A 15,773-nucleotide genomic window follows, 5' to 3' on the forward strand; every position below is an offset into this window, starting at 1 on the left:
TATTTGGGGCCAAAATACACTAGTGCAACCCTGTTGACTTAACTGAATTTTCACTTCATTGGGATTGCACAGGTGAGAAACTTGTCCCTTTTCTAAAACTTTTGTCCCTGCTAAGGCCTAGATTTATGATAATTCACACAGCTCAAAATTCATGATCAGGCAAAACTAGAAACTTTTAATAGTGTGTAAGACCTCTAAATATGTAAACCTATTAGTAGATCTAAAGATGACGACACCAGCAGTTTCAATAGGAAAAGCTTTGCTGTCTGAAATGTACTTTTGTATTAGTATAAGTGGTATGTAAGATTGAGCTATTAACATACACATGCTTAATCCTCCACTGCCTGAGTGAGAGAACACGGAGTAGACAGGTGACCATTCATTGCCCAAATTGTGGCAGCACTGGTCATGATTCCATAGTTAAACTGAACTTTTGACTCCACCTTAACAGGTGCATTAAATGAATTGGTACAGAAAAAGTAAGTTCAAAAATCTCGGACTGTTTTCACTGGCTTGTCACACTTTTTCTTTGTACTCCTATTGGAAGAAATCTGGGACCTGTCTTTTGTCCATATTGTTGCTTCTCCTATGCCAATTGGTAGTGTTTGTCTGTCTCTTATAGCTTTTTAGCCATAATTGTGACCATGGCAGCAAGCTGGATCCACATATCTGGGGTAGTGCAAACACATTATGAGAGAAACATGGCTAAAGCCACTGTCAAGGTGGAACATCTTAGGTGCATGGATTGTGTGACAGATGTACTGATCTGTTGACATGTGATATAAAAGCATACAAGGTCACTGTTAAGGCTTTGCATTAGAGGTCAGGTTTGAAGCTGAGATACATATTGGTTTTGGGTATCTGTTGGACCAAGTGAAAGCTTTAAGGAGCATTGGAGTGTGTTATTGACAGTGTTGTAGGCAGTATATCAAAGTGGAAAGGAATGTACAAGTCTCTTCCCTTGATTTATTTCCATGTTTCCAACATGAGGGTTAATGGGGAGTGTCTACCCACAGTCTTAAATTGTCAGCTTTTGTTTGTTAACATGTACCTGATATTCCACATGGAAGTGAAGGACTTGTATGGGGCAGAGACTATATCTTCCTCCGTGTATGGACAAAGTCTAGCACATTTCAGACACTCCTGGAATCCAAATACATACTTTATTTTTCTATCCCTGTACCCTTTAAAAAAGGGGTATCAAATGACTAGCCCTGCTATCACACAGAACTGAATTAAATCAAGCCATTTGCCTAAGTTGTTATATTCCAGCTGTAGGCAGCAGTGTGGTTCAGTATATAGGCCATACTTAGAGGAAGGGGGACCCTATCCTAGAAAGCAGTGATTGAAAAAGATTTTGGGGTCTTGGTGGATAACCAGCTGAACATGAGCTCCCAGTGTAGTGTTGCAAACTTGAGGCCTAATGTAATCCTTGGATGCTTAAACAGGGGAATCTAGAGTTGAAGTAAAGGTTTTGTTTACCTCTTGTTTGACACTGGTGCAACCACTGCTGGAATACTGTGTCCAGTTCTGGTGTCAACAGTTCAAGAAGGATGTTGGTAACAGAGAGAATGATTATAGGATTAGAAAACATGCCTTACAGTGATATGCTAAAAAGCTTGAGCTCTTTGGGCCCAAGAAAGAGAATGCTAAGGGGTGATTTGATTACAGTCTAAGTATCTACATGGAGAACAAATGTTTAATAATAGCATCTTCAATCTAGGAGAGAAAAATATAACATGATTCAATGGCTGGAAGCAGAAGCCAGACAAATTCAGAGTGGAAATAGAGTGTAAATTTAACAGTGAGAGTAACTAACCATTGGAACAACTAAGGGTTGTGGTGAATTCTCTCTATCAATGAAAACTTCTAAATCGAGATCAGATTTTTTCTAAAAGATATGGTCCAAGAATTTTACAGACGTTCTATAGCTTGTGTTATACAGGAGATCAGACTAGATGATCAGTGGCCCCTTCTGGCCTTGGAATCTAGGCCATAAGTTAGACCTGGGCTCTCTTCCTGGCTCTGCCATTGACCTGCTGTGTGACCGTGCGCAAGTCATCTGAAGTCTGCCCTTCAGTTACCTCACTGGTAACATGGAGACAATACTTAATCTCCTTTGCAAAGCATCTTTGGCTCTATGGATGAAAAGTGCTACATGAGCATATAATTTGATCAATGGGGAGTGATCACCTGCATAAAAACTGTAGCTGTTCCAGGGACTGATCACTATAAAGGCTCGCTCGGTCTTGTTCTCAAGGAAATAAAACCAAAGGAGCCAATAAACAATGATTTAAAAAAAAAAAAAAAAGAGGGGGAGGGGGGAGAGAGAGAATACTGGGTGAGGTCAGGATACCTTTCCTTCCAGATGCCTGAAATTTGGATGGCTGATAAATACAGTTTCTATATAGCAAACTGTACAAAATATTTATATTGTATACATATTTTTAAAATCAAACCTAACCAATAACATTTAGCGTTCCCATGCAGTTTGCTTTAAACTTGTTCCATCTTTTAGCAACCTTGAAATATAACATTTATATAATGTTATCATAAACCAAGATACAATTAAAATATTCAAATCAATTTTATTGCCTCGAAGATATATTTTAACAAATGGGGAAAAGTCCAACCTCTACAGGTAGGAAGTGAGGTGGGAAAATCTCCAACCCACAATACCAGGCCAGTTGTGTTGTTTGTTTTTTAAAAATGGGTTCTTGCAAGCATGATTTTGGAAAACTGATTCAAAACATTAATTTTTATTGTGAGTCCAAGGAATGCAGGATTGGTCCTTCAAAAATGCATATTTTCCTTGAAATACTGAACTTTTGTACAAGGAAACTACTCATTACAGAAACCCCTTGATTGCTGACATAACTTTTTTTTTTTAGTGCCATTTGTCAATGTTGGCATTGAGACCTTACAAAAGCTAAACCAAAAATTGATTCCCCCCCCCCTCCCCCCAGAGTAATATCTATGGAACTTGATATATCTCTGAATATAAAACAAACATTTCAAGGCAAAGTATTTGTAAAACTTAAAATACACAATCCTTTTAAAACATTACAGAATTCATAAATTGTCAAATTTAATACAAAGTTTTTACTTTTAAAAAATTGTTCTCAAAATAAATCCACAATCTCTTAGTGCACTTAAAGAGAAAAGATCAAAAGCATTAACTGCTGTCTTTCCTTCCAGTGTTAATTAGAATTTAGAATCATTTATATCTATTCTGAAATCGTTTGGGGTTTTTTATATGCTTATAGGGAAACCCTGCAACAAGTCATGAAAGCAGGCAGTTTCCAAGCTGATTAGTTTTCATCACCGTTAAATTAAGAGTATGAACCTTACCATTTTCTTTTGTACTAAGTTCCATCCTGGCGAACTTTTTTTTTTTTTTTTTGGTTTAAGTCCAAGTCATATGGAATACATATAGCTGCCTTCTGCTTAATTCCACTGAATATAACGTCCTCTTTTTACCATTGTGCAGGTATGTCTGACACCTTCACAAGTGTTTGAAGCCATTGCTTGTAATACTCAGAAGTTGATGGCCCATTTTTTAGGACTGACTTGGGAGTCCTAAAAGAAGAGGCTAGCTTTCTGTGATTTGCAGAAGAAAACAGGTTCATTGTTTTAAACCAGGTAGATTAATTTAAAGTCCCTTTATGGATTTCAAGAGTTCTTCCATTTCTAATTTACTAATATCCTTCATTATCAGTGCCATCTTCAGAATCTCATTATTCCAACTCAATGTCTCCTGCATACACGGTAATCAGCAGTATAGCAGCAAATCCTGTTAGTAAACCAGCGTTCTGAATGAGGAAGAAGGTTAAATCTGTTCTCCTTCCAGTCACTTCCTCTCTCAGCATGTCGCTCAACTCTGGGAACTAGAAGAGAGGTTTATTTTTTAGGTAACTGTTGCCATCTTGTGGTAGAATATGTAATTTAGCATCTTGATGGTGATTTTTATTTTGTACTTTATAGCTGTGTTTGGATCTTAAATCTAATAGAAAGGAGAGGTAGTGGTAGGGATAGGTCAAAGGGCCCATTTCACCAATGATGGGAAAACTGAAATAGTGGTCTATTCTCCTGAACTGTAATCTAGAGAGGTCATCCAGATCTGAACCATATGACATCAGGAATCGATGGGGATCCATCTACTAGGCCAGATGTTAATACAAGCAGCTGCTGCCATCTTGCCAAGTTACACAATTATAATAAAAAGGATGTTGTGGTCTGTCATTTGAAGTACTGCTGCAGTCAGACCTCTCTAGGCTCTTTCGGGGAATGCAAAATAAGGATTCTGGGGCACAACTACAAACTAACACAGTGGAACTGAAAATGCATACATCCAGTCAGAACTGGAACACCTAAGTGAGCTCTTAAGTGCGTTGATGAGCTGATGGTAAATCAGGGCAGAAAGGGCAATGACTCTGTGGTGAGATATATATCCCTTCACCTAAGGTACAAATGCACTAAAGGGACAGGCTCTAATAAAGGAAGATTGATGTATTTTTAATCAAACAGTTTCATGTAACAATAAGGAAGTATGATAATTCAACACACTGGACCAGAAGACTGAAGCAACATACTATAGAATTAGTTGAGTTTCCTAGCAGTCAATGAAGACAGTCATCAAAGGTGACAGGAGACCTTAACACCCATGTCAACACTCCCTTTAACCTAGAGCTCCTCACATCCACGTTATCAACTATAGGCTGCTCTCAGGTTCCACCCAACTGTAGCCACACATGGAACCTTATATTCAATGTGGATATGTATAAAGCCAACACAAAATTATATTGCTACTATGGATGGACCACCATTTATTGCTAATGGTTATCAAAACACTTCCTCTTACGTAACAAGGCCAAGCTTTCTTAGTACGTTTCCACTGCACTCTTACGCAGCCAGATAGTCAAGGCACTGATGACCTAATGAGATGCTATAATCACAAAATATCCACTGCTAGTGATATTGGCTTCTAATCAGCACCTCCCCTCCACTGCCTCTACTGATCTCCCAGGTTCTTAGGCCAAATAATACAGGAACTGTTGAAGGAATGAGACCAAGCAGCCACTAGCTAAAACACACCTGAAGATCAAGGTCTCTGGAACAAGAAATTCCTTCAGACTTGCTCCAGTGTCCTATACAGACAGCCACTTTCTCATCAGCCATAGTTAATGCAAAGTCTATATCCAGCTGAGCTGGAGTGTATATTGCTTAATTAAACCTGTAGTGTATTCCCCAAGCTCCTCCACAAACTGTTGAAGAATGATCTGCCTTCTCTGACCAAGTTGCACTTGTGTGGAAGGAAGAAACAAACAAGCATGGAATAGATCAGTGGTTCCCAAACTTGTTCCGCCGCTTGTGCAGGGAAAGCCCCTGGCGGGCCAGGCCGGTTTGTGTACCTTCGGCGTCTGCAGGTTCAGCCGATCGCGGCTCCCAGTGGCCGCGGTTCGCTGCTCCAGATAATACCATGCCTCCCGTAAGGACCATTCAAACGGTAGGAGATCCTGGACATAGTTCCTTCCCTATGAGCCACTCCCTATAATTCTGAATCATACTTCACAGCAGTGAACATTTAGGCTCTCTAATAACACAGGCTATTAACTCCTTCTTTGAAAAGTAGGCTACCACCTACCTTGAAAAATGTTGTTCTAGAACCACTCCCAAATGCACTGACCTGGCAAACTACAGGCAAATAATCTCTAACTTCCCTTTCCTTGGGATGGATTATTTATAAGCTGATCAAAGGCAGCCTCATATCACCTAGCAAGAGCCAATTTCCCAATCAGGCTTCAGCTGAGGGTATGACATGGAAATGATACTGGCTGTCCCAATGAATGTCTCTCTCCTGGCACTGCCAGTCAAACTTTTTCTCTCTCTCTCTCTCTCTGCAGCAATTGAAAGCTACATCATGAGATACTGCTGGACTGACTTAGTGGCAGTACCCCCCAAATGTTTTCATCCTTCCTAACAGACCACACCCAGAGGACAGCAATGGTTAACAGCACTTCTGCAACCAAGGGCCTAGTCTCTAAAGTTCCACCACGCTCCTTTCAACCTTATGGAATGTCTACATTAAATCCCATGGGGAAGATTATCAGATGCTATTGCTTTAATTGCCAGGAGTATGTAGATGACACTGGGCTATTTATCCCTTTCCCCTCCCCTATAAACTATACCACCTCCAGCTATCCTGCACCTGAACAACATCAGATCTTAGATGAGGAGCAGCTGGCTGAAGCTGAACCCAGGGAAAAACCCAGGACTAATGCTAGTGGGGTACAGAGAGAGAGACTTCTCAGAACTAGACAACACCATCAATACATGGTGCCTACCCCACCATGGACAAAAGCGTGCAACCTAGAACTCTGCATGGAATTGATACAAAATAACTGAAAAGCTTATTTCAACCTGCAATATGCCAGGAGACGATGCCCTATCCTGTGTGTCCAGATGACCTTCTATCATGTCAGACACAAACCTCTAAAATGCAGTGATCCATTCATTTGTGACCACCAGGCTCACTTATTGTAACCTGGGTAGTTGGGAATAAATCCAAAACCACTAAACTTCAGTGGTGCAGAATGCAGTTCACTTGCTGACAAAGACAGCCCAGCAGCTGCTGCTTCTCATCCCCACCTCAAATCATGGCACTGGCTACTGTCGACTGCTGAATCAAGTTTAAAGTTCTAGTCTTGGTTGGTTGTGTTGTTAGTTTGTTTTCTGCAAAGCTCTCAGTGGGGTGATATTAAGTCAGCTCAAACTACCTCTCCCTTCATGACCTCCCAAGGCAAGTGCAATCCCCTCAAACAGGTTAAGACTAGTGGGAGCAGAAGACAGTCTTCTCAGAAGTAAGCCCATCACTGTCAAGTCCTTTCCCGCCCCCCCCCCACACACACACACACTCTCTCACCCACATGTGCAAGTCATTAACAAAAGCTCTGCTCTGCCTGCTCTCAGAACAGGGGAGAGAAGAACAAGAAGAGAAATGAAGTTCTAATTAATCCTACCTGCTTCTAGACAGAGGAGTGTGAAAATCAGGAGAGAAGTGGAAAATCAGACCTCTGTATAGAGCACTCGAATAATTTTTTTTCAGATACAATTGTAATGGATAACCTAAAAACAGAAGAGCAATGGATATGGAGACAGGGTGTTCTCCATATAATGTGTTTAATAACAATTGTTTTAAGTTGAGCTACTCTAAATATAATGACAAAGATGGTGTTGTGTTGGAGGACTTATGCTAATTAACTTCCTCTTATCTGATACACACAATATAATGCTAAGTCCCTATATTGGAAAAACATGAGTAAGATAACGAAGATATGAAAACAGTATAGAGAGCAAAAGTTATGTAAATTGAAGCTTGCATGTGCATATTGTAAAAGTTACATAAGACAATGCTTAATGTTGAGTGAAGGAAAGCTAATGAATATGTAATGTGAAAAGGTACCAAGTGATCAAGGCTCAAGGCTCAGAAATACCAGACCAGAGGCTTGAGACAACCATCATGAAATGCAGAAGAGCCTCCCAGTACCCTGGAACTCAGTAACTTGGGCCCCTACCTATTCCACCTTATCTGTTGTTTGTCTGGCATAAATTTGATCAAATTACAAGTGACAATAATTCTGTCTGAATATGTATAAATTTGGGTGGATTTGTGACTGTTTCCAACCTTACAAGAGGATTTTTTCTTAATACAGATTGCTGCTGGGGTAAGAGAATTTTTCTCCAGTCATATAGTGTTGCACAGTTGGCTAGGTGCACTAAGAAGGTTTTCACTTTGATATATTGGCTGTGACATTCTGCACCCCAAAGCAATATCCTGACACCCCCATATTTTTACCATGGTGATATAATTGATATGTTTTGTGCAAAGTATGCCTTGTAAGGTATCACTCTAAAAGTATTGATCTGTTAAACGTTAATATCCTGTTGGATTGTATGTGCTGTCGTTGTATCTGAAGCTATTAATATTGACTATGTACCAATATTTCAAATGTGTTTGCTCCTGGAATGACACCCATAAGGCAGTTTATATCCAGAGTAGCCAGCAGCTGGTGGATGAACCATCCAAGGTAATTGCCCATTAAGAAACACAATAGGCCATAAAAAAAGCTTATCTTCACCTGATGGGCTTTCATGTGGATGCTTCAGCCAGTATGGGGGTAATGGCTTCTATGAGTCATTGACGCATGCAAGGGACTCCATCTTATGCTTGTGCTTTTCCATAAAGTGGGCTGGGGACTTTGCTTGGAACAAAAGTTCCCTCCACATGAAGGAAGCTATAAAAGGAGGAAGTGACATCACTTGGCCTCACTCCCCTTACAACTGAACACCTGGAAACCCCTTAGGAACAAAGACTAAACCAGGGATATCGTCCCAGGCTGAAGGGATTTCTAGCCTGTGTATGGAAGATTCGTGAACTGTTTGCACCATCAGGGTGAGACACTGCTTGATTCAAATCCTGTCTAGTGGATAGAGCTTAGACTGCGATTTTGTTTTATTTCTTGGGTAACAAACTTTGATCTGTACATTCTTACTTATAATCCCTTGAAATCAATCTTTCTGTACTTAATAAATCTGTTTTATATTTTTTACCTAAAAACAATGTGTTTGATATGCAAGGGGAAATCTGCTCAGGAACGGGGGCTGGTGCATTGTCCTCTCCACGTTGAGGGAGGGGTGGACTGGGAAATAAACTTATACTGGTCAGGCTTTTGACCAGGGCAAGACAGTACAGCTCTGGGCACCTACCCTTGTGGGGGAGGGACTGGTCGAAGCCTCTCTATTGTTAGTTCATGAGTGGCTAGGAGAAGCATTCATGTAACTGCAGCTGGGTATGTCTCTGCTTGTCTAGGGCTGTGTAAGTGCAAGACCTGGAGAGAACTGCAGCTTGTAACAACCTCACAGCTTGAGAGGGGGGCCAGGTTAGTGAGACAGAGCTCAGCAGTACCCCACTTCCCGGTTGCACCCCAGGGAAGTCAGTCACATCCCCTATCGGGATCAGAGGACAGAATACCAAAGTGTAGTGAATGAACCATTATTCAGTTCCCCTGTGGAAATGCCTATATTCCTATGCATGCATAAATAAATAAAATGAAATTGTATCTCACCATATCTGCCAGAGAAATGTACAGGAACATACCGCCAGCTATTGCAAAGATAATGTTAGGAGCAAAGTTGCTGCCCACTAATATACCAAAAGCCAGACCAATGTAGCAGGAACATGCCGAAATAAAGTTGAAAAACAGAGCCTGGTAGGTGCTCATTCCTGCATTTAGCAAAATGACAAAATCCCCTGGGGAAAAAAAAGGGTGGGAGAGGACGTTAAGTGATTATTTTCTGAAGGTTTGAAAGGAGATTTGTAACTTGTATGAAAGTTATAACCCAACCCTCTTTTGTATAAATACTGAAGAACATTTTCAGTCAGCATTAACATGACTGACAGGTGAGTTAATGGAAACATCTTACCCAGTTCATGAGGAAACTCCTCACATAAGATTGCTATAGATGTACTAAGTCCCTGCAGCAGAGACAGGGTGAAGGACGCACCAATAGCCAGACCATCAATGAAGTTGTGCAAGGCATCACTCAGCGTGATCATCCAGGCAATTGTTCCAATCTCTGACAATGTGGGTCCCTTTAAACATTTACATAAGCAGCTTTGGGTTTTCTCTTCCTGCAGAAAGAACATAGCAATTATGTGAAGCATTAAACAGCTGCAAAGAAGCCAATGGATTTATTTCCCTTTTTTAATGTAGAGCTGCTAAAAGGTAAAGTACTAATTGTTATGAAGACCAAAAGTTCTTTGTCCCCAGAGGTGACACTGAACAGGTAGCTGCTGCACACACTTTCCCACATCACTGAGTGAATATACTTTGGCCCAAATGTGGAGGGATCACCACTCTGACTGTGAAATGGCATCTCAATGCCCATTTAGCCCTTGGTTCATCTGCTGAGACAAACACCAAGGGTGAGAACTGGGGTAGTGGATTTTACAATTCACACGCTAATCCATGAAAAATTAGACAGAATACAAACTTGGGGTTCACATAGGGTACTAAAAAGCCATCACTTACCCTCCACCCCAACCACTTAATTAGAAATGAAAGGGGGCTATCATATTACCAGTCCCTGTCATTCTTACTTGAGCACTCGGATACCCTGCTGATGGGCACCTCTATAAAGCCCTAGATAGCCATCCAGGAGCATCATCGATTGTTTCACTTGTAAGTTTGGGCCCTGCAAGTCACGTCCTGGGGTTAAAATCAGTTTCTAAGGAGTGTATGTTCAATATCATTGCTAGTAAGTCGTTTTCACTGTGCTGCTGAATGGTTCTAAGTTTTAAAAAAACACAGCTTCGTGCAGAGCTGCTGAGTATGAACATTTAGGACTCACTCCAGTATCCCAGAGGTAGAAATAGAAGTCTGGCACCATGTAGTAATGAACCCCTTCAGGCAGATAAAGCACAAAATGAACTGTCTCCTTTGAAAAATGTGTGGTTTCCTAGATGTTTGCACCTACAATTTACAGTAATTGTCCTACTACATTTGTAAATACAAAAACATTTGTACATAACGGCTCTTGGAAATCAATTAACTAGTGCTAGCGCTTGAAATGGATAGTTAAATATATACTGAAGTTACGGAAACAGCGCCCTTTCTCTTTAGCAAACGCTGTATACATCAATGTAATACCATATTCCTCTGATTACAAGAGAACTACAAAAATAGTTGTAGGAAGTGTTTAATTATAAACTATTAAAAAAAAGAGAGGGGGTTGCTATGTGAAAGATAGAAGATACTGAACAATTAAAATTTGATGTTAGTAAATGAGAATATAAAATACAGATTCAGATCTTACCTGTGCTGACATTGCTCTATGTTAGTGTTGACTTGGCAGCTAACAAAGAGAGCATCACTGACTCTGCAACCTTGCCAAAATAACTTTTTCATATTGCTCAAGTGAGTCATGAGCTGGCAGTTTATAAAAGCTTGTTATCTCTTCTTCCTAGATAAGCTTATACAACCAACTGACAAACAATACATTAAATAAAACAATGTTCATACCTGAGCAGAGACCACACTGACTGTGTCAAAACTGAGATTTCCATTAGGCTCTATTACGGCTGGATTTGCGTAGCATGTCATCCCATTGTTAGATTTCAGTGGTGTGGGTGGATTACCCTTAGCCTGAGGAGGATTCTGTTCATTATTTTCAAAATGAGTGTGGCCAGTCTAAATGGGGGGAGAAAAAACAAAACAAAAAACCATAAAAATACAGACTGCAGAATAGGAATGTGTCTAAACACACTGTGCAAGAAAAATCAGCTGTCCATTTGGATGGACATATATGTTTGTGTTTATTATACTGTTAGGCAGAACTTCCCAAACTGGTCAGAGGACCACTGGTGGTCCACAGAGAATTTGCTGATTATTAATGGAAAGCTTGCTCTTCACAAGGTGGTGATTTTTCCTTCTCAATTCCAGCTGTTAAGTTGCACTAAAGACAACTAAAAATATATTAGCAAGTACTGAATGTTCCTGTTCCATGTATGTAATCAGTATAAATTGCCACAGGGAAGTTATGCAATTGTATGGACCATCTCCCTGTTGTAATCTTCAACAGCAGGGGAGATGGGGCTGAGGGATCTCCCAGGGAGAAGAGGAGGCACACCAGACAGTTGAGGTGTGATTTAAACTCTGAACAAGTTTGAGATGCCCTGCTCTGAGAGACATCCTGTAGACAGTACGTGAGCACACAAGACAACAAATACAGTGTGATAGGGGGACAAAACTGAGAGCTTGTGCAGAACCCACAATTCCTGTTAAGGTTTCTGCACTGGAACATGGACGGGATGTGGGGATATTGGCAGTGAGGTGAAAGCACAGTCAGTGTGGAATCACTAGGCCAAAACCTTCATGGATGGGAGTGTCTGGCTGTATCCACTTCTCCTCCTTACACCCTACAATATCTGCATAAGTGCCCAAGGGAGGGCTCGAGGGTAGAATGCCCTTTATGTTTTTCCACCAGGCAAAACCCATTCATTCAGGCTTTGTTCACAGGATTTGGTCCTTGAGGGTGAATAGAGTGTGACCTACTGATTAGAACAGGAGATGGGAACTCGGTTTCTGGGTTCTATTCCCAGCTCTGCTTGTAATTCTCTGCATGAGCTAGGCTCAGTTACTGAGCCTCTCTGAGCCTCCGTTTAACCAAGTATCTCAGAGAGGTGTTGTAAGACTGAGATCCGTGTAAAATATTGTATATGTTCAAACTACCAACTATCTAATAAAAATGTAACAGCTGTTTAAAACCAAGGCTCAATTTTGTAATATAAAAAAGCCTACTGGTAATAGAACTTGCTGAAATATACCAAAATACATTGGTCCAGTTAGCTACCTGGCCATAGGTCTTCAGTATCATTTTAAGAATCCTTTCCACAAAGAAGAGAATATAGAATCCACCGAAAACAGCTACTGCTTTCTCAACATAGTTGTCAGTTTTAGGATCAAATCCAAATGCCTAGAAGAGAATGTAACAGCAATTCAGGTTAATCAATCTTAACACACTTTCAGGAAAAAAAAATACACTAGTTGGACTGGATCCTGTGAAGGACGGAGTGTCTCCTACCACCCATTGGCTTTAATGGGTCCTAAGTTATTACTCAAACCTAAACTTTTAAGTTAGGCCATCAATAGTTGGGCTGATGTATTAAAATGGTACAATTTACAGACAGAGTATAGAAGTCACTCACAAAAGTCTCTCCATTTACTTCAATAGGCTTTGTTCCCAGTAAGCAATATTTACTGTCTTAGAACCATTATATATTTGGCAACTATTGTTTTGGATGCTGTATGCATAGAAAATAAATCCTCCCCTTCCAAATAGTAATTTAGGTACACGATAGTCATAGGTTAAAATGAAATAATGACAAGTCATTTTAATTACTAGATGGTGGAATGTTGCAAGAACAAAAATCCCAAACACAATGAATCCAAATGTGTGGAAAATTATATATAAACGTGTCTGTTTCTATAACCTTTTTCCACAACAGGTAATTCTCTACATGTGCAATTTTGATATTGGTTTGCCATTATTTGATCTAAGTTGAGTCTCTTGACCCATGATAGTATTTGAGGAAGAAACAGGTATTTCCCAGACAGCTAAAATCCCCACTAAACCTGAGCCAGGAAGAAACTTCTGTTATTTTAATGGTTATTTTAATGGGGGAGTGGGGAGGGCACAAATCTGCTTGCATGAGGACCTGTCAGGATACAGACTTGAAGGGGAATTTTACCTGTGTAAGGACAGAGTAAGCAGAATTTGGCTATAAGGGCCTAATTTAACCCTCAAAGACGCATGTGCAGCTCTCATTGCCACCAGTAGTAATAGCATGCATTCTGAGGACCGAATTCAGTTATAACACTTTAGCTTGCCCAAGGGATCTGAAGTAAATGCAATGAAGTAAAAATTACCATGCTGACTTTAATACCTAAATTACTATTGTCAAAAATTGAATCAAGTGCCTAGGAAAATAAGGCCCAAAGTCTGAGTTCCACTCCTAAGTGCATATGAACTTTTCCATGTGCCTGATTTAGATGCACAAAACTTACTGTGCTGGCATGTGCACGTAGATATCTAAACCAGGCATACACAAAAGTATCTGTACAGTCAGCAAAATACCTATTGGAAAATGTAGGTCCAATATTTAAAAAACCCAATGGTTGACACTGCATTTTTTAAACTATTGTATAAAATCCCCTGATGCAGATTAACTTTCCACTAATATTTATTCAATGAACTGAAATAAGAACTGCAAGCACTTTGATAAGTGACAGTAAAAGTTGCCTGTTTTCCTGGTGGATACCTCTTGGGTCTAAGCCTGCAAACACTAACTTGAGTAGACCCATTTCTGTCTGTGGGACTGATTGCATTATTAACAGTTTGTAAGACAAGGTTCCATTATTGTTACTTCTTGCAACAATATTACTACACAGTGAACTACAACAGACATTCCTAAGCCTTCTTCTACCAGTATAGCCACAATACAATACAGAACCTGAACAAATTGATCACTGTTGTAATTTTGTTAACTTCAGATGTATTGTAATGTTTTTTTCCCCTTTCTCCAGTGATGGAAGCATAGTGTAGTGCAATGGTCCTCAATCTCTTCCAGGCCACACCCTCATGTTACAATAAAGTCAGGGGGTTCCCCACCCATCTAGCCATAAAGACAGATGGTAGTCAGGCCCCCCTCAAATGTGTTCACAATTCCCCTAGGGGTCATGACGCACATGTTGAGGACCCAGGCTATAGTGCACTTCAAAAATGACAACACTTTGGAAATGGATAAGTGCCACAGCCAGAGAATGAATACCCTTCCTTACCTCTGGAATTAGCTGGAAAATCGCATTGGAAAAGAGTGTCCCAATGGCCAAGCCCACAAAATAGGTTAAAATCTTGGGGAAATATGGCTTCTTCAAGAGAGGAGTTAAAATCAATCCAAGGAGTGATGCCAGGTTGATGATAGTCACGGCAAGGAACCCAAACCCCCAAACTGTGAATGAGAGCACAGCAGAAATACCAAGAGTTTTAATATCATATACAATGTATTTTTACCAGATGAATAGACAGGAGTATAAAAAAAATTGTTCACAAATCAGTTTTGAACTGCATTTGACATTAGAATTTACAAATAGAGAAATCATAAAAAGTACAGTGTAACTTTAAAGGAGCTGACCTGAACCCACAAAAACAAGGAAACCAAAATGCTGGAACCAGTCACATCAAGGATTGAAAACACACTGGGGTCTGAAGTTCAGGATTTGGTGGCCCAGATTGTCAGCTGATGCAAATCAGCTTATTCTGAAGTAAATAGAGAATCTAGCCCTGCTATATTTAATCTGGGACTAATGCTTAAAAGCTAAACCAGAGGCCAGTATAGTCATGACATAGGAATAAGACTATCTTGCTAGCCACCATGGCTACATTTGAATATCATTTGCCATTGGAGAGCTGAGAAGCAGCCAGAACACTTGTAGGTCCCTTCCTCACAGATCTCTAGGGTTGGAAGGCTGCACTGCTTGATTCTTTATCCCCTAATCCTTTCCCTTTGAGGGAAAGATTGGTAGGAAATCCCCAGTAGTGGGGACTTGCAGCTCCCTTCCTCCCTCGATTCTCCCAAGTACCTCTATGGGAGGGATACAATAAGCTTCTCTGAAATGGTTTCTGCATGTCAAGTCCTACCTGGAAGTAGTATGTAAATATCTGAGAATGGAGCATATGTATGAACATTTGTAGCTCTCTGTCCTATCCACCACAAACAGAGAATGGAACCGGGCCATGAGGGAGAGTGGGGTGGACAATTTTTTTTTTTTTTAATTTCTTGTGAGTAACCATGTCTCTGTGGTTGATGCCATTCTCTGTAGACATCCAGTGTTGTAATAATGAAATAAATCAAGGAAGGTACAGATTCTCAGCTTGTGTAAATCAGTATTATTTGTTTAAATTAATGAGTTATGCTAATTTACACCATTTTGGGAATCTGGCCCTGAAAGTATTGAATATTTATAATTTACAAAAATAATCTTGTGCTAAGGCCTTGTACAACTGGAGCAAGTTTTAGTGAACAGCATATTTACACAGAGAAGGTTTAAACTACTCCTAAAATAGGTTTAATTAAATATTAACATATTGTCTGTGTGTGAAGCACTTTGGCCCTATAAACCTATGCCACACCCATGAGGGAAATTTACATAGAA

General features: G+C 40.1%; 1 protein-coding gene across 1 annotated transcript in view; it reads right to left on the minus strand.

The window, feature by feature from the left end:
- Window positions 1–2,601: 2,601 nt before the first annotated feature.
- The window catches only part of SLC39A8 (solute carrier family 39 member 8), a 44,050-nt gene continuing 30,878 nt past the window's right edge, over window positions 2,602–15,773 (minus strand). Inside the window, exons 3-8 of the mRNA XM_024211742.3 lie at window positions 14,400–14,569; window positions 12,412–12,534; window positions 11,082–11,249; window positions 9,484–9,691; window positions 9,126–9,310; window positions 2,602–3,887 (exon numbers count right to left, since the gene is read on the minus strand). Coding sequence (XP_024067510.1) covers window positions 3,738–3,887; window positions 9,126–9,310; window positions 9,484–9,691; window positions 11,082–11,249; window positions 12,412–12,534; window positions 14,400–14,569 — 1,004 coding nt within the window. The 3' untranslated portion in view covers window positions 2,602–3,737. The remainder of the gene's footprint in view (window positions 3,888–9,125; window positions 9,311–9,483; window positions 9,692–11,081; window positions 11,250–12,411; window positions 12,535–14,399; window positions 14,570–15,773) is intronic.

Source organism: Terrapene carolina, unplaced genomic scaffold (assembly GCF_002925995.2).
Source record: "Terrapene carolina triunguis isolate 2854851 unplaced genomic scaffold, T_m_triunguis-2.0 Scaffold706, whole genome shotgun sequence".
In the NCBI taxonomy this organism is placed as follows: domain Eukaryota; kingdom Metazoa; phylum Chordata; order Testudines; family Emydidae; genus Terrapene; species Terrapene triunguis.